Source organism: Uloborus diversus, chromosome 10, assembly GCF_026930045.1.
Source record: "Uloborus diversus isolate 005 chromosome 10, Udiv.v.3.1, whole genome shotgun sequence".
Classification (NCBI taxonomy): Eukaryota; Metazoa; Arthropoda; class Arachnida; order Araneae; family Uloboridae; genus Uloborus; species Uloborus diversus.
In genome coordinates this window covers 120,325,573-120,343,532 of record NC_072740.1, presented here as the reverse complement: position 1 = coordinate 120,343,532, position 17,960 = coordinate 120,325,573, and the positions used below count along the sequence as shown (strand labels likewise).

The 17,960-nt window shown below is 35.2% G+C and overlaps 1 protein-coding gene across 1 annotated transcript in view; it reads right to left on the bottom strand.

The window, feature by feature from the left end:
• LOC129231152 (uncharacterized) overlaps nucleotides 1-16,830 on the bottom strand; it is a 52,971-nt gene extending 36,141 nt beyond the window's left edge. The window contains exons 1-9 of the mRNA XM_054865400.1: nucleotides 16,599-16,830; nucleotides 12,423-12,640; nucleotides 11,511-11,716; nucleotides 10,061-10,457; nucleotides 9,009-9,137; nucleotides 7,617-7,751; nucleotides 5,317-5,503; nucleotides 2,970-3,193; nucleotides 1,496-1,677 (exon numbers count right to left, since the gene is read on the bottom strand). Of these exons, the coding sequence (XP_054721375.1) occupies nucleotides 1,496-1,677; nucleotides 2,970-3,193; nucleotides 5,317-5,503; nucleotides 7,617-7,751; nucleotides 9,009-9,137; nucleotides 10,061-10,457; nucleotides 11,511-11,716; nucleotides 12,423-12,640; nucleotides 16,599-16,794 (1,874 nt within the window). The 5' untranslated portion in view covers nucleotides 16,795-16,830. The remainder of the gene's footprint in view (nucleotides 1-1,495; nucleotides 1,678-2,969; nucleotides 3,194-5,316; nucleotides 5,504-7,616; nucleotides 7,752-9,008; nucleotides 9,138-10,060; nucleotides 10,458-11,510; nucleotides 11,717-12,422; nucleotides 12,641-16,598) is intronic.
• Between the last annotated feature and the right edge of the window lie 1,130 nt (nucleotides 16,831-17,960).

The window sequence follows — 17,960 nt, the reverse complement described above, 5'->3', positions numbered from 1 at the left end:
AGAAATAAGTTAAATCTATCAAAATGTAGCTGCAACCATCTTAAATGTGTTAAGTTTCATCAAAATAATGGTGTTTTTTGTGGTCACAGAATTGTAAAAGCATTACATTGGCAAAAAGTATCACCAATATCTTAATGCTTCATTTTGCTAGTCTTAGCCAATTTCTAGGTTAAACATTGAACTTTGTTATTAACAGAGTTAAAAGTAGTTTTTTTTTTTTTTCGAAAACGACAAATTTTTCGATGCGAGTAAAACTCGAATAAATTATTAATACATTGAAGAATTGAATTGTACGTTATGATAGTCAATGTCCCACCTAAAGGTGTGATTTTAAAGGTTAAGCTCCTTTCATTAAAAAGAAGAAAAATAAGTTAAATATACTGATGTTTTTCATCACGTACGTTAATTCCAGATCGTGTGGATCTCTCTCTCATCCTAGTTTTATATTTCATATCTTCAACATTTTCTCATAAGTTATGATTATATATCCCTTTTTATTATCTAATGTTAAATTTGAGAAATTCAATGACAGGGTTTTGGCTGAATAGCTGGTGTCCACAGTAGAAATAAACACAATCCCTGTTGCTAATGTTTTTGTACCCAGATGGTGGATGAATTTTAATAGTTCATATCACAGAAGAAAGTTGCATAGTTATTTTGTAAATCATTTCAGTTTTCCGTAAATTGCTCTTCTGATTATAAAATGTTAATCCATTACTTTGAGGTGTTGTTAAAATAGTGTGCCATGTCTTTGTACTGAAAAATATCGATAGAGTAAACTGAAATACTGAGAGAGTTCAACTGAAGTATGGTAGCTTCGACCATTTTTTTTTTAGTCAACGAACACAGTGGCTTCAACAGTTGACTGAAAAAGTATTTTTATAAATTGGAGGCCTTAAATAGAGCCACCGTGACTCAAAATGTTAAACTGCTAAGATAAATCGTTACTGATGTCACTAACTACATTACATTTTTTAAGATACTTGGTCGAGCAGTTCATTTCTTTAGTACTATAAAATGCATGAAATACACCGCCAGCTCAGTCAATTCCAGCCGAGGACTGCAGTTTCGTGCTTATTAGCACTCATCAGCCCGGCATAGGGGTGACTGAGCTGGAGGTGGGAAAACCTCTTAAGGAAGCCTAGAGTGCTAAACAAACTGGTAGCTAATACAGAATTAGCACTGACCAGACGAGTGACCGAAACAATGGTTCGGTTCAACTCGAATATTGAAGGCAAGGCAGGTATATTCAGTAAGTTACCTGACTTCAGTAAATTACCAGGTAACTTACTGACTATAAAATGGTTTGCTTTTGAACTTGTCCCCTCTTTCAAAATCTAAAATACTGAATTGGTACTAACATTTTTCCATTGAAAAATCAACGAGTACGAGTATTTTTAAATAATAATTTATTGTTTCTTCAGTGCTTGTTTATAATTTGGAGCTGTCATTTCACTAGTTCTTATTGTGAGTTCTTAAGTCGTTGGGAATTTATCCTTGGTGCTTGATTTTAACATCGGTGCAACTCATGTTGGGGACGAGGAACTCAGCAATGGTGGATGCTGTAATCACACGGTCAAAGGGGAAGCCCATGGGTCGTTTGTCTGGATATTTATGGTCTTTGGCTCCACAGTAGCTGATCGCGTCTGTGCAGACACCAACTGGTTCTCCTTCAACCTAAAAAAAAGAAGATAATTGGTTATTAACACAGAGTGGAGAAACAGTGCAGATCAGGTTTGTTGGTACTTGACCTTAGCCGAGTCCAATCCAAAACCTGTTTTTCTGACAGCCTTACCGTGTGTGACCGAGCGTTGTCCTGTGGAAAAATTTCTCCTGGGAGCCCGTCATGAGTGTCAACACACGTGACTAAACCATGGCAAAAAGGTACCATTTGGCTGGCATGGTGTTTTGAGTTAATGCTATGGGTGACCAAGTATCATAGGATACTGCAACCGATAGTATCATATCAGCTACAGATACAAGCTGATAACAAAATCAAGAATAACTCTTTCACTCTGCCACCTGTATTTGGAATAGTGTCGCGTTCGATGGGATTGGAGTGCAACCGAATGAATCCATATTCAATTTGGGCAATGATGACAATTGCGTACGCTTGTGGAAGTAGAGACTATGTTGCGAACCCCCTATCAGTGCCTTTGCTTCTCAGCTACACCCCGTACGCTGGGATGATGATGGTACGGGTATAAGCCATGGTATAAGAAACATGGTAACCCTAATACTTAGCCACTAAACCATGACAAACTAAAGGTACGTTTGTAAAGTTCTTGGTGCTTAAATAAACAACCAGTTTGCAAAAGCAAAACTACATTGGATAAACTTATCACCAATAAGATGATTGCAGCTAAATTTTGCAAGATTTAACTAGTTTCTTGAGGAAACATTCAACTTCATTTTTAACAGTGCAGAAGCAAAATTGGGTATTTTTAATAACTGTACCTCAAAGCCAGACTAACGTAAGTCACACTACCGCTACTTTTCAGGGGGGCGTAAAAAGTTCGTCTGGTGCATAGAAAGATTGGGACTCGCTTTCTTGTAACTCTGATAAATAGTAAAGAGTTTTTTAAAAATAGAATCAAGTTGTCTCGGCTCAATGCGGAATAGGATTTTAGGATGCAGTGATAGTCTGAAAACCGCCCTTTTTGGATTTAGGTTCTTAGAGTAGGAATTAGTAAATGGAGGACGCAAGTCCAATCATTGGCTTAGCAAAAGTTGAGTCTAAGACCTCAAGTTACGTGACGCAACAACGACAAATAGCTTACACACTTTGCATGAAACCAGCAAACGAAACCTGATGTCTTCCAATGCTTTTCTTTAAAATCTATCACGCGACTTGGGGGTTTTTGCTTCACGAATGAAAGTCTTCACTCGCTCTATTTTATCACTTCCCAATGCTTAGGTTAGTCTGGCACTGACATACATACAAAGGACTATGAGAAAGAAATTCTTACTGCGTCCTGAGAGTAGTCTGTGAGCATGACGAAGAGATCGAATTCTGAGCCCTTGTGAGAGCCTCGTGGGATGAGCATGTGTTCGGGCCAGCCACAACTACAGAACTCGGTTGTGTTCTCGCTCACTCCCTCTCCTGCTTTCAATTGCTTGAAGGTGTGCTTTTCGGACACTGTTACGCTGGACAGTTTGTGGTCTCGGGCGATAGAGTTCTTTCCTGGAGCCACTGTAATGGGAAAAAAGAGTTATTAATGTTGTTCATGGCCGTGGTTGCCCGATCGGTAGAGTGTCGGATTCGGGGCCGGAGGGTCCTGAGTTCGAACCTCGATGGTCGAGGTAGCTATTTGCTCCTGGTGTAGTTCTAAATTCTCATTAACTGTTCTATCCGGTGATGGTTCTGCCATCTATCGGTATAAAAAAATAATGGAGGCAAGGCACTTAGTATGCAGTCCTCGACACAGTTGTAGTCAGTTGTGACTCGGAATCGAAATTATTAAAGATTTATAAAGGGAATGCTCAGGGCCTGATTACTAAATAGGCAAACTAGACCCTGGCCTAGGACCCCCGATATTTAGGGGCCCCCATTTGGCTGAAATTACTCTATTCTGTGGCTAAAATTGCTTCAGCTAACGGCAAAAGTTATAAAGTTTGAATACTGGGGGCCCCAAAAAAGTATTTGGCCTAGGGCTCCTCGATATCTTAATCGGGCTTGGGAATGCTTGGAACTGAATGCCCTTGTCACATGGATGAATTTTAAGCGAACCGACAGTTTGTGGTCTCGGGCGATGGAGTTCTTTCCTGGAGCCACTGTAATGGGAAAAAAGAGTTATTAATGTTGTTCATTAAAGGTTTATAAAGGGAATGCTCAGGGCCTGATTACTGAATAGGCAAACTAGACCCTGGCCTAGGACCCCCGATATTTAGGGGTCCCCATTTGGCTGAAATTACTTTAGTCTATGGCTAAAACTATTTCAGCCACCGGCAAAAGTTATAAAGTTTGAATACTGGGGGCCCCAAAAAAGTATTTGGCCTAGGGCTCTTCGATATCTAAATCGGTCCTGGGAATGCTTGGAACTGAATGCACTTGTCACATGGATGAATTTTAAACGAACTTTTACCTTAAACTTTGTAACCACTAATTGCTACGGAATTTCAGTAGTTGCTACAGAAATAAAATTCAAATTTGAAGTAAATTAATGTTTAAATAATTTGGAGCAATAGGAAAAGAGAGTTATTATTAAGGTCATTAGTTAAAGATTTGTAAATGGAATGCTTGGAACTGAATACACGTGTCACATGGATGAATTTTAAGCAAATTTTTACCTTAAACTTTGCATACCCACCAACTGCTACGAAATTTCAGTAGTTGCTACAGAAATAAAATATTCAAGTTTGCAGTAAATTAATGTTTATATGATTTGGAGCGATGGGAAAGGAGAGTTATTATTAATGTCATTCATTAAAGATTTATAAAGGGAATGCTTGGAACTGAATGCTCTTATCACATGGCTGGATTTTAAACGAACCTTAAAGGTTGCATACCCAAAAACTACTACGTAATGTGCTATAGAAATCAATCAAATTCAAATTCGAAATACATTTATGTTTAAAATAGTTTAAATGCTTATACTTAAAATATTTGAAATAATGATGTCAAAATTCATAAAAGTTTTTGAAGATGTCGGTCGTGTTATGTCGGTCATAGTACGGCAACTGCTGCTGATGCCTGGGTTTTCAATTTTTCAGCGTATACCTCTAAGCTATGTCAACACTCATATGAACTTTTCCTATTCCTTTCGTTTCCAACATAGTAATACAACGATATATATTATAGTAATATACTGTTACCAGTGAATGAAAGCAGGGATGTGCTCATTCACTAGTTGATCAACCGTATACTGCAGTGGAGTCTACCTTATACTGCTGTTAAGGCAGTATCTGTAAATTTTTCATTGTTCATTTTTTTGTGTTATTGTCATCTATTATACTTTACCTTTTTCGTACAAGCTTGCTTATTTGGTTTCCGCTAAAAATAAAGAGCGAAAAAAAAACGTAAAATTCCAACATTTCCAATATGGACTCCAAAGTCATTTCTTCAAATATCACAAAAACTCATTGCTGCAGATACTGCTCTTTTCCTTCTCACGGAAGTTTAATGATGAAAATAAGTTTTTGAAGGTTTTAATGTTTCGAAACATCAAAATGAAGCGTTTATCTTTCAGTTTGCATCGTATCACAACTAATAAGTGTCGAAAATAATCTCGATACAAATCGAGTAGGCCTTCACGGGCAGTTAATAAAGAAATATTTAAAAAAAAAAAAGGGAATTGCAATAGAAAGGAAGCTTACATTCTTGTTGGAATTTGTCGATCTCGATGCAGAGTCCTCTCTGGTGCTCCGGGTCTAGTCGGTTGCCAAGCTCATCGTACTTGGGTCCGAGGAAGATTCGAACGGTTGCTTGCGCGGGACCTCCAGTTTGATTATCTACGCTGATGTTAAAGGTGAAAGGTTCGTGATCCAGGTGATGATAACGTACCTAGAATCAAAAGCAGGTTTATTTGATTCAGAATTTAAGATTCCTACTTCTTTTAGAGAAAAGAATATAGACCCCCACCTTATAAATTTTTTTTTCAGTAAGTTTCCGCCCTATAGCCAAGGTTAAAGCAGAAATACACCACCAGATCAGCCATTCCAGTCGAGGATTGAAGGTTCGGGCTTATTAGCACTCATCAGCCCGGCATAGGAAGTGACCGAGCTGGAGGTGGAAAACCTCTTAAGGAAGCCAAGAGTGCCAAACGAACTGGTAGCTAATAAAAAAATTAAACTGACTTGTCTGGTCAGTGCTAATTCTATATTAGCTACCAGTTTGTTTGGCACCCTTGGCTTCCTTAAGAGGTTTTTTCACCTCCAGCTCAGTCACTTCCTATCCCGGGCTGATGAGTGTTAATAAGCACCACCTTATCATTATCTAAATATGCATAAATAGATTTTTATTTGTGTGTGTGTGTGTTTCTTATACAAATCCGATTTACGATTTTTTCCGAATTAGGCACAGACGTCCATTGATGCACAGAAATTGTCATAAGGGGTTTTTCGTCTCACTATAGGGATCCGTGAAACTAAATGCTTACACCTATAAATAAGAATGACAGAATTTTTGGAATTAAAAAAAATCTAAAGAGGTCTAAATTTAAATGCTGAGTCATAAAAGTGCTCTTTTCTACGCTTTTAAGGAACATTTTACGCTATTTTTTTCTTCTGTTTAAGCCTAAATGTTGAAATGCGTCACTTGGCATATGAATTTATGAAAATAATTAACAACTCACATCTTCATAGGGATTCTCTGAGTGCCTTTTCGAGACACTCTTTTAGTAGCCGAAGCCATGAAAAGCAAAAAATATGATCTGAAATCATTCATTATTTACATTATTTATTAAATATTTGGTTAACTTATTTTTTGACTTAGTGAAATAGTGTTCGAGCATAAATACTGTAATTTATACTTCGCTCAAAATCAGTTATTTTAGTGAGGTAATTAATGAATGTAGTGAAGAAATTTTCGATGCTGCTATGCAATCCAGATTGGTTGGGAAAATGTCGTAAGCGCTAAATTACAGAATTTTACCCTACACGCACAGGCACGCACTTGTTTTCATTAGTTTTGTTTATATATATTGCGGAATGTAAGAAGTACATTGAAACAGTCTTACATAGGCTGGGGTTCAATTCTTGGATTGTTTCTTATTGTAATATGGAAATTCTGTCGTTACTTCATCTATGAAGATTTATGTTTTTGCGGCTGATGTCGAAAATTAACTATGGGAAAGTCAATATAAGTTTTAACACGCATTGTTGTACTCTCAAGACAATCTTTAAACTGTTCTTTAAGTCGGTGAATGTTTAATAAAACATCATAATCTGCATAGGCGGCTGGTGCACCAAAAAAGTGGGGGGTCAAAAGAAGTGCAGGGGCGGCTGGTTTGGGGGGCGACACACCCTTAAACCTAAATTTTCTCTTCAAAAATTGGGCAATTGAATTTTTACGTCATTACTGATGAATTGACCTTCTTCCAAAAATTCGAGAAACAGACTCAAAATTCCATTTTAATTTTTTCGAAACAATAACATGAAAAAAGCATAAAACAAGCACTTAATCAGTCAGTTGTTTCTTTAAACACGTGAACATCATAATCATTTTTCATTCGACCCTTAGTTTTAAACTTAGAAAAGTGCGGAGGCAAAGTTCCTTTACTGTTGAAACTCAGAGGGCATTTGCTCCCCTTGCCTCCTCGTACGAGCCGCCTATGCATAATCTAATGCAAATATAATGGAAAAAACTTGAGATTTTCACTAAATAAAACTCAAGAAGATGGCATTTTGTTTTTAAATATATTTCCTTTACCAGTCACTGCTGTCTTGTTCATTGAAAATCGTCGTAACTTCAAGAAATTCTTTTACGTTTTTATTGTTAATCAACTTTTTAAAGCAGAAAAACATCTCCTTATTGTGTCGTTCATAGGTGCGACATATTAATATTAGTGAACATTTTTAATAATGTAAGCAACAGATATTTTTTTCCCTGAATACGCAGGAATAAAAACGTGAGCATACTTTCCAAAAACGTTCTTTAGAAGTAAACTACCACTCACCTTGACTGAATGGGCAGTTCCGAAATCGATGCCGTGAGTGAGCTCCAGTTCTTCAGTTTTCATGAAAGTTGTGACAAGGTTTGGCAACTTAGCGTTCACAGTCACATTGACAACGTGGACACCGGGGAACTCGAGCTGCAAAGCAAAACAATAGTTAGATTTTGAAAACAAAGCACTGTTAGATTTGGATAGCAAAGCAAAACCCTACTGCATTTGACAAGCAAAGAAAAGGTGTTGGATGGGAAAAACAAAGTACAGATTTAGAAAGCAACGCATTGTTATACTTGGAAATCAAAACTAAATCCTACTAGATTTGACAACAAAGAAAAATACTGTTGGATTGGGAAAATAAAGCATAGTTTTAGAAAGCAACGCAATGCTAGATTTGGAAAACGAAACCTGTTATATTTGGGAAGAAAAGCACTGTTAGATTGGGGAAGAAAATCACACTGTTACATTTGGAAAGCAAAGTTCATCCGAAGGTAAATTGAATACATTCTTATAGGAGGCAACATATGTGAAAACTGATTCTTTCTCCTAAAAGAAACTAATGCATCTAGAATTATTTTGCCATTTTTTTCTACGTATGCACACTTTAATTAGTGCGTTCGATAGGAAATGAGGCAAGAAATCGTGACTACTAGGCGAATCTTAAGATAGTTTTACTAAAACACGAATGCAAGTTCCTATAATATCTACAGGTATCCTGAGAATAAAAACGATTACAAGGAGAGAGGTTCATTTTCTCCTAGAGTTCAAATCATTGTATTCATTCCTCCCACGTAAGACGATTTTGATACCCTCTAATCATGTCTTAATCAAGAAAATGCGCATTTTAAGAAAGATCATGGCGCCGACTGAGCAATTGAAATATTTGGGGAGTGTTTTAGGTTGGAGACGTTTTAGGAGAGTAGTCCTAGTATCTTTTAGGGGGTTATAGTTCTAAAGGGATGCTTTGTCGCTTTTGAAGGGGTGCGCTATCACTCTTGGAGAGATTGGCATTCTGATTTAGTACTACTGAACACTGACAAGCATATTATTCAAAATATTTTTGACAAACATATTTCTCGAACGTTTAGTTATCAAATTTTAATTTGCGATTTCACAACAATGACAAGATTGTTTCTCTTTCCGTAACATGAAAATATTCATTTTAAATGATATCGATAAGCAGTTTCCACAAATTCAAGCTTGTACAAAATTTTCAAAAACGGGTTTCACAAAAAAAAGTTATAATTGAACTTGAATGACATTATTTAATTTATGAAATTTTAAGGAATGAAATATTTGAACAAACAGCTCATTTTGAGCACTACATTTTAAACGGATTTTTTGAAATAGTAGGATTTTGGCAACGAATTGCTTGACATTTAAATACAATTTTATACTCACTTGCTCCTTAGTGTATGGTTTCAGGGTTGATTTGTATTCCTGGAAAATGTTGTCAATGAATCTGTGGTACCTGTAGAAAATCGGGTCGCGAAGAGATGTGGAAGTATCACTCATGACTCCAGGGTTTTCCTAAATTAGAAAAAAGTTTTATAAAATGTAAAAAGAAAAAAACTATAAATGCTTTGACAATTATTTTAATAGTATGTAAAATAGTGAACAACATATTATCAAAATTACTCCCAGAGATACTTGAATTAAAAACAGTTTAATTTCCTGTTTATATCTTTCAAATACTTTTCTGTTCCCTAATGCTTCAAAGACATTAAGTATGCTAATAATACGCAAAATAGTAAACTAAATATGGTCAGAATTACTGCCAGAAATATTTGAAATTTGAAGAGTACCTTAACTTTATGTTTATTTATTTGAAATCCTTTTCTGTTCTCTAGTATTTCAAAGCGCTACATTGTGTGGCATAGATAAATCGATAAAATGTTTGAGATTTTCACATTCGTTTTAAGTAATCGAAGTCTAAAAGTAAGACATTGTAGATGACAAATAATTGTTAGCATTTTCGAAAAAGTCCCTGTTGTATTTTATTAAATATCTTTTTAGAATCTAGATTTCGTCTCAAAGGGCGTTTATTTAGAAATTTTAGCATTAAAAGAAGGACAAATGTCTTTACGGAGGATCAAGTCTACTGTATACTTTAGTAAATTTCGCGGCTTCATTGCCAAACATTACTCTTGCCAAATACCAGAAAATATCGTATATAGTACAACAGCAAATTAAATTGTACGCATATTTTCCGCAATACAAAGCTCCCGTTTTTCACAGCAAAAATATTTTGAGCTTTCGGACGCAAGTAGCAGTCATAATGAATGAAGCAATGCTTGCGTCTGGAAGCTCAAAACGTTCACTCGTCGAAGAACGTTCATTGAAACATGTGTATGGGAGTACGCAATACATTCGCAATTTGTTCTCTACAGCATCATTCTCTGACAATTAATCTCCACACTAATAGCTAAGCATTTGCTTTTTATATTACTCACATTGAATCGGCCATCAGGATCGGTGATTTTAGCCATCATGACATGTCCCCAGTTGTGCAAGCTTCCGTAGAAGAGTTTGTTTTTCGATTCATAGCTGGATTCGACGATGGCTCCGAGGATGTCGACACCGTTTTCTTCTGTCAAGGGGATCTGTTGGTGATTCTCGTCCTCGACATAGCCGATGTGGATAGCCTCGATGATTCGCTCTCTCCAGCGGATCATGTCTTGGACATCGACATCCTTCAAGTCGTGAAGATGGAAGCCCTCTGGTCTGGATGCATATTGCAGACCACTGACCAGGGAGGTCAAGTGAGCAGAGTAGCCTTCCAGCTCTTCTTCGAAGTTATGGAAGGGAATCATTCGACGCATACCATTAGACAAACGTTCGCAATCGTACCTTTGAAGAAAACAATCCCGTTAACATATTATCAAAACAATGTTAAACTTGAATGGACAAGCTAATAATAATTATTTAAAATATTATGCACTACTCATCATCTAGAACGAAACACATTTTTTTTTGCAAATTACTTTCAAAATTGGGGCCTTCGTGGCCGAGTGGGGGAAAGTTCTTGCTCTGACAGTTGCCTTAGTGCACTTAAGGAGGAGGTTGTGTGTTCGATCCTCACAAGTGCTCTAGGTGTTGTTCCCTTATCTTTGTGACGTTAATCTATTCCTGTGTTTTTGTCTAAAGGCAAAGTGCTGTCCTCGGATCTATATGAAAGCTTTTCAGCTTCTTGTATGGTACAGTACTTTCAAAATTAGATTTGATTTCCGAGTAATAAGACATTTATAAAAACTCTCGTCATAACACAAATTAGAAATTGAATTCCCTTACATATAATAACTTCTCAGATGCATCAAAGAGCCTGTAAAAACATTTAAAATGAATGACGTCTCGAAGACGTCCAAGCGTCTGTTAAAGATGTCAGTCTACAATGGCACTAGGAAGGATTGATGTCTCGGAGGTATCAAAAAGTCTACTATGGCTTATGAAATGAATACCCTCTCTTCGCTTCATTGTATGTCAAGAGGTGAAAGTTAATGTAAAGTTGTCACAACTTCATGTCTAGGTGCTAGCGAGGATAAATAATTGTACAGTTTGGTTGTGCAGTGAAGATATTTGCACTATCATGTACTGATAATCAAAAAACTTGTAACGTTAGCTGTGTTATGTTGCTATATTTTAAGAACTTATTGATTAACAATTAATAGAAGTTAATGTAGTGTTAGTCAAATTGTTATTACTAGGCTGGCAGGTGATGGTAGTCGATGTTAGATCAAGATGCTGTCTTATGTTTCCAAATTTACGTAATTAGGTACCTACGTAACTACGTTTTATTGTCTTTATGTTCTTCAATTCAATGGATTTAACTCCTTACTCCATGACATGTGGGGAGGGAGACAAATGTTTTATGGTGCCAAGTGAAGGAGAGTGAAAACTACGTACCTGGCGCACATCTGCTGGTGCATGTAATAGAAGAGTTCTCCTTTTCGGTCCTTATGTTTGCCCATGACCTCTGGCCTCCAGGTGGCGGGATATACGATGTGCCAGTGCCAATGGTGAGCATTGGTTTCCACATCTTCTCGGAAGTAGCTCATTCTGTATTCTGGGTCGAGGATGTTGCCGGTTGATTCAATTTCTACCACTATGTCCTGCAAGAGAATAAGTTACTCAATGTTATACGATTATTGGACGGAGTTATGTCATTATATTTAGTAAAATATTTTTCTGATTGTTTTCGTGTAATCTCAGATAGTGTGTTCATTATTTGCCTGTTATGTCACAACTAGGGGAACAATTTAATGAGAGAAAAGAGGCATTTCGATGGGAAGTAAAATGATAGAAATACACTCAGAGAGAAATTCGGGCTCTTTGTCCATGGTAAGAAGCAAGCTTATGACTATAAGAATTACTATATTGAATACTCAGCAAACAATTTAAAGCTTTTGCATAGGTTTCAGGTTAACCAGTTGACATACAATGGCTTCTCTGAGACGTCAAAGAGTTTGTAATAGCACATGAAGGATCTACAGTGGCACTTCAAATGAATGATGTCTTGGGAATCGTAAAGAAGCTTTAATAGCATATGAAATGAATGATTAGCAATGGCACTTAAAATAAATAACGTCTCAGAGACCTTAAAGAGTCTGCAAAAGCACATGAAATGAATAAACTACAATCGCATTTAAAACGAATGACGCCTCTCAGCTATCATTGAGTGTCAAGAAGTTAAAGTTGAAGTAAAGTTATCGTAACTGTAAGTTATTTTATTTCTATATTAAGGGGGGTTGAGAAATGTATCTGAAAGTAAGGACTGAAAACGATAATTCTTTTTGCTACTGATGTGTCAGGCTTTACCTTGTCGGGGTGATTCTGGACTTCTTTGAGAGCGAGGATAATGGTCTCACTGGGGACGAATCTGTCGGGGAAGATCTCCTGGATAGGAGGCACCGTCACTCCACGGCAGTCAGCCCTGTGCAAGATGGCTACAGAAGCAGCATAAACGAATAGACCCTCGTTGACAAAAGAACGAGCTTGTTTGGCCAGATTCATGAAGTCATCGAAGTCCTTGGCAGCTACATGTAGAAGAAACTCAAATGAAGTCTTCAATGCAATATTGGATTATGGTACAGTCGAACCTTGTTAATTAGAAAACGCTTAAAACAAACTACTGTTAAGACGAACTACATTTGCGAACCCTGTCCAACTGTCTGTTATTCATTGTTTTCCGGATAAGACGAACTTTGGAAAAGTCGAAGTAGTTTTAAGGGTATTTTTTGAGTTCGTTTTAACAAGGTTTGAATGTATATGTTAAAAAAATAAGTAAAACTTAAAAAAAAAAAGGTTAAAACTTAAATGAAAAGTAGAATTTTTTGAGTTCCTTTTAACAAGGTTTGAATGTATATGTTAAAAAAATGAAATAAAACTTAAAAAAACTTAAAATTTAAATCCGATTTCAAGTTAAATGAAACTTAAAATCCGTTACATATTTTTAAAAAGCCCTTCAATGCATGATGAAGATTAGCTAAATATTACCATTTTTTACTGAATTTTCCACTACAAAAGGGCACAAACCTAACGGTTTTCTGGGGACGGTTTTTTATCAAATCCCAATCAATATGTAGTATAACTTATTTTCCCCAGTAAAAAAAATAAGTGTTCTTCCTTTTCTCAGCTTTTCACAATAAAAAAAATGTTAATATTCAAAATATTTTTCCAATTAAAAGGATTTGTTTTCAGATAATACCATCCAAAATTTTTTTAAACTTTAAAGTAATTTTCTGAAGTAACATATTTTTGCAATATATCAAGTTTATTCAGACAGTGATTACAAAAAAGTTCAGTTGTTAATCACAAATAATACATCTCGACAATACTAAAACTGGATTCGCTATTCATTTTTGGTTCCTAGTTCAAAAATTGTTCTTAATATTTTTTTTAAGTAGAATTTCTCCTAAACATCTATATTTTTAGATCTTTCGTGCCTAAAATTGTTCAAAAAAAACTTTCTATTAGGAGCAAGAAGTAACAACCAGTAATACAGTTGCTGTTTCTACCTAAATTTCTCTATCAAAACTGATTAGAAGTGACAGTAAAGTTGTTCAAACAGCTAATTTTTCTGTCGTTTCTTCTTAGTTTACTCAAGCCGCATAGCTTCGACAAGGTCAAAAAAAAAAAAAAAAAAAAAGACATGAGAAAATTAAAACTTACCATTTGGAATATTTTTTAAATTAACAGTATTTGTTTATATGTGCTTAAATAAAAAATGACTTACTGGAAATTGAAAAAAAGAAGTACAAATTTTGAAACTCCTTTACGAAGAAAAAGAAAAAAAAGGTGCACTTAATAAACATGCTTTTATTTGTAATGTTCAGACTATGGTTAGAAAAAATGTATTCAGTGTGCCAATCTAAAAGCAAGTTGAAGATAAAGCGGGAAATCAAGAGATCTTATCTCTTTCTGTAGCAAGATCAAAATATGGTTTCTAGTTAAGAAGAAAAAAAAAAACGGTGTTTCTCTCACTATTTTGCTCACAAACAATCTTAAAAGCGTACCTAATTGATGACTTTAGGAATGGAGCATTTTAAACTATTAAAAGAAATTTTAAAATTGAACAATTTCACAATTTAGCTCTTTTTGCATTGAGAAAATCGGGCATTTGCATCTGGTTTCTTGTAGCCCCAAAACACTTTTCAGCAACTTTCACTGCTATTTGTGTAGTGTTTCATTATGTTTATGATTTTAACTTGCCGCACAAAGACAAAATATTTATTTGCAATGTTGATATTTTAAGACTTCCGTAAAAGAGATTACCGAATATGAGTGCGCCCAATATGACTATGACGACCTTCATGATTTCTTTTCAAGGTTTTTTTAACATAAATTAATAAATTATTAGCATTTAAATATGGTCTTTTGAGACTATATACCCAGCACTTTTATTTATAAATTTTTTCATAACATTCTCTTAATACATAGATCAAGGAAAGCTTGACTAACAACTCTTAAAACCAATAATTCTAGTGCTGTATGCTACATGAACTCACACATCGTCGAATATAATTATAATTTTGAAAAACTAGTGAAACTCTTAAATTTATTCCTTTTATGCTATACCTTGCAATATTTATGAAATATATTCCGAAAAAAATAAATAGCTTAATAAAATTAATTGTAAATTAGCAGTATTGTTAAGAAATTGCTTTTGTTTTGAAGTCAGAAAATTAATTGAATATTTAAAAATAACTAATATGAAATTATAATTTGTTGATAAGTATTTCCTACAGTTTTAGAAAGGTATCAGCTGATCGAAATTGGTAAACAACTTACAATGGGTATCTATAAACTAATGAATCCAGAGTTAATTATACTTCCAAAGAAGTAATAACCTAATTTCTAAAAAATAATTGATCAAAAATAGGAAATATATAAAAATAGAAATGAGTGCAGTGTGTTTGTGTGTTCCTTATACAAATCCATAGTTTACGTAGGATCATTGCCAAGTTTGACACAGAGGTCCTTTGATGCTCAGGAATTTATCTAGCGGGGTTTTGCCAGGAAATACGTGGAATGGAGTGTTTACGCCTATTAGTAACAATGATTGAATTTTTGGAATTAAAAAAATCCAAAGAAGTCTAAATTTAAGTTCTGACTCATAACATTCTCTTTTCTATTGAAGGGCAATTTTACACTTTTTTTTCCCTTTTATTTATGCCTGATTGTTGAACACTTTCGAAGTAGACCGTGCAACGCTGGGGAACTCAGCTAGTTATTAATAAATGTAATGAATATCACAGGCTTTCAAAAGTATCACCTGAACAAAGATGGTAAATCTGTACACAATGGGATCCTAAATCTGGTGAATTTGATACTAAGCATATGCTTCCAAAGGATTAATAACCTAATGACCGAGCATGAAAATACGTTGAAAATATGATTGAATAAAATTTGGAATTATAAACATGAACGTGATTCTTTTGCACGAATGCGAAACCTTTAAACGCCGTGTGTTAAAATTTGATAACGCAGCCAATTTAGTCTTCGAAAATACTATGAGAAAAAAAAAAGAGAGAGCTAAAATTCCTACCCTTAAAGTACAGAAAAAGTGCTATGAAATAAATTTTTAACTTAATAATAGTAGCGATAGTGCTGATGCAAAATAAAAATGGATTTATTTTTCAGAATTTGTATAAAGTACTAAGTTTTGCCTAGATTTGTTCGCTTAAGGATGCCTAATTTTTGTTCTTGACAAAAAAATATTTACTCCTTGAACTTTAAAGTACTTTCACAATATGTATCACTATGTTACAATACCTGACACTAAAGCATTTTATTATTTTTCAGTTAAAACCTAATGCTGCGAAATTGTTTTTTGTTATGAAAAATACTTGAATTAAAATATAATTTAATTAATTTCCTCCGATGCTTTAAACAAGAAAAAAAATGCTAAAAACACTTAAAAAAATTAAAAATAAATAAATAAATAAAAAAGTCATGTTTTTAGACCATTCCACAAAAAAGCAGACATTTTGTCCCGCACCTGACAGGTATATTTTATTTCAATACGGCAAAATTTTTTTGCCTAAGAAATCACACATGTATGGGAGGTTTCTAAGGCAAAAATTATTTGTTCACTACATTTTCACAATATAACTTTCAACACGAAATACAGACGTGTGGGTCAAAATTTCTGATTTTCTATTTAAAGCCCACTATTTATTTCTTTTTAAAACTTGCACAAAAAAATATTTGTGAGAATTGAAGTGAAAAGAATCGGAGGAGATATTGCTAGAATTGAGAACTGTAAGACTTATTCCTAAAAGTATGTCCCATACGTGATAGGTAAATTTCATTAAAAAATTAATTTGAAAAGAAATACTTAACAACTACGCGTCAAGTATTTTCATTTGGTCAACATTTTTTTTCAGTCGTTATTAATTTGTATATAAATAGAAATTTTGAGAAAACTTAGTCAAAATTGTTGGTGGAATCGCCCATTTAAAGGTTATAAATGAATTGACCAATCGAACTTACCGTAAAGGGTCTCATAGAGCTTGGTGGCTTCCGCGAGGACTTTCTCGTGGAAACAAGAGAAGAGTTCTCCCTGTGCCAGCTTCCCCACGCCATGGAGACGAGGATCACGCTGTTCGACGGGGACAGCGCCTCTGCTCACAGAGGTGAGATGTTCGAACAGGCTGCAGATGCGCTGCTGCTTCTCTTTCACGCTCATGGCTGCTCCTGTATCAGATCAACGATGGACGGAGCAGCGACAGCGATCGCTTAAATAGCACCTCGTCTGCGAGACACGACCCTTTTGGCCTTCCCGGAACTGTTGACTCTCGCGGCTTCGCCCGAACTGTTTGTTGAAGTTTCCTCTCTCACTGTCCAGTCCTAAAAATGGAGCAACGCTTTGATACATGCTCACTTCGGTGATGTCAGTCGATGTGAGCGTTGTAGAGCTCACCTGTGGGTAGTGGCGCACGCAGGAATTTTTCAAGGAGGGGGTCGAAAGTCGACCATTCTCGTAACATACCTCAATACGCCGCCAAACATATTCTTTGGATTTAATCGATTGTTGTGAAGAAAAAGCATTAAAGAATAAATTATTGAGTCAATAAATTAGCATTAATTAAAAAATGAATTATTAATAACAAATGCTTAGTTAAATTTGCAGATAGCACTTATGTACTTACTTTTTTCACAATTCAAGGAAAGAAAAAGCTTTAAAAATATATTATTGAGTAAGTAAATAAATTAGCATTAATTCAAAAATAAATTATTAATAACAAATGCTTAATTGAATTTAAACAAAACACAAGAACTTATGTATTTACTTTTTTCACCATTCAAGGGGAGGAAAGCATTAAAAAAATAAATTATTGAATAAATAAATTAGCATTAATTTAATAGTAACAGATGCTTAATTAAATTTTCAGAAAGCACAAGAACTTATGTATTCATTTTTTTTTTTTTTTTCACAATTCAAGGGGGGGGGGGAGGCAAATCATTTTTCGCTAGACCGAGAATCGTCTTTTACTTCCAGAGTATTTTATTTTTCACTTTCTCGTAAGTTTTTCAAAAAAGACAATGCTGTGCAAATTGTTAGATTTGACTACAGGGCGCCTCCGAAAAAGTGTTTGGACTAGGGCCTCCCGATATTTTAATCGGGCTTTGGGTTGAAGACTTCTGCACTATATTATAATGGGGATTTCAGGGTACAGGCTCAACTCGGTGATAGTTTGGCAGCGATGACAAAATAAATAATACCATTTCGATTCGATTCAGAGTCACAACTGACTTCAACTGTATTTATGTCGAGGACTGCATACTAAGTGCCTTGCCTCCATTATTTCATATACCGATAGATGGCAGCACCATCACCGGATCGAACAGTTA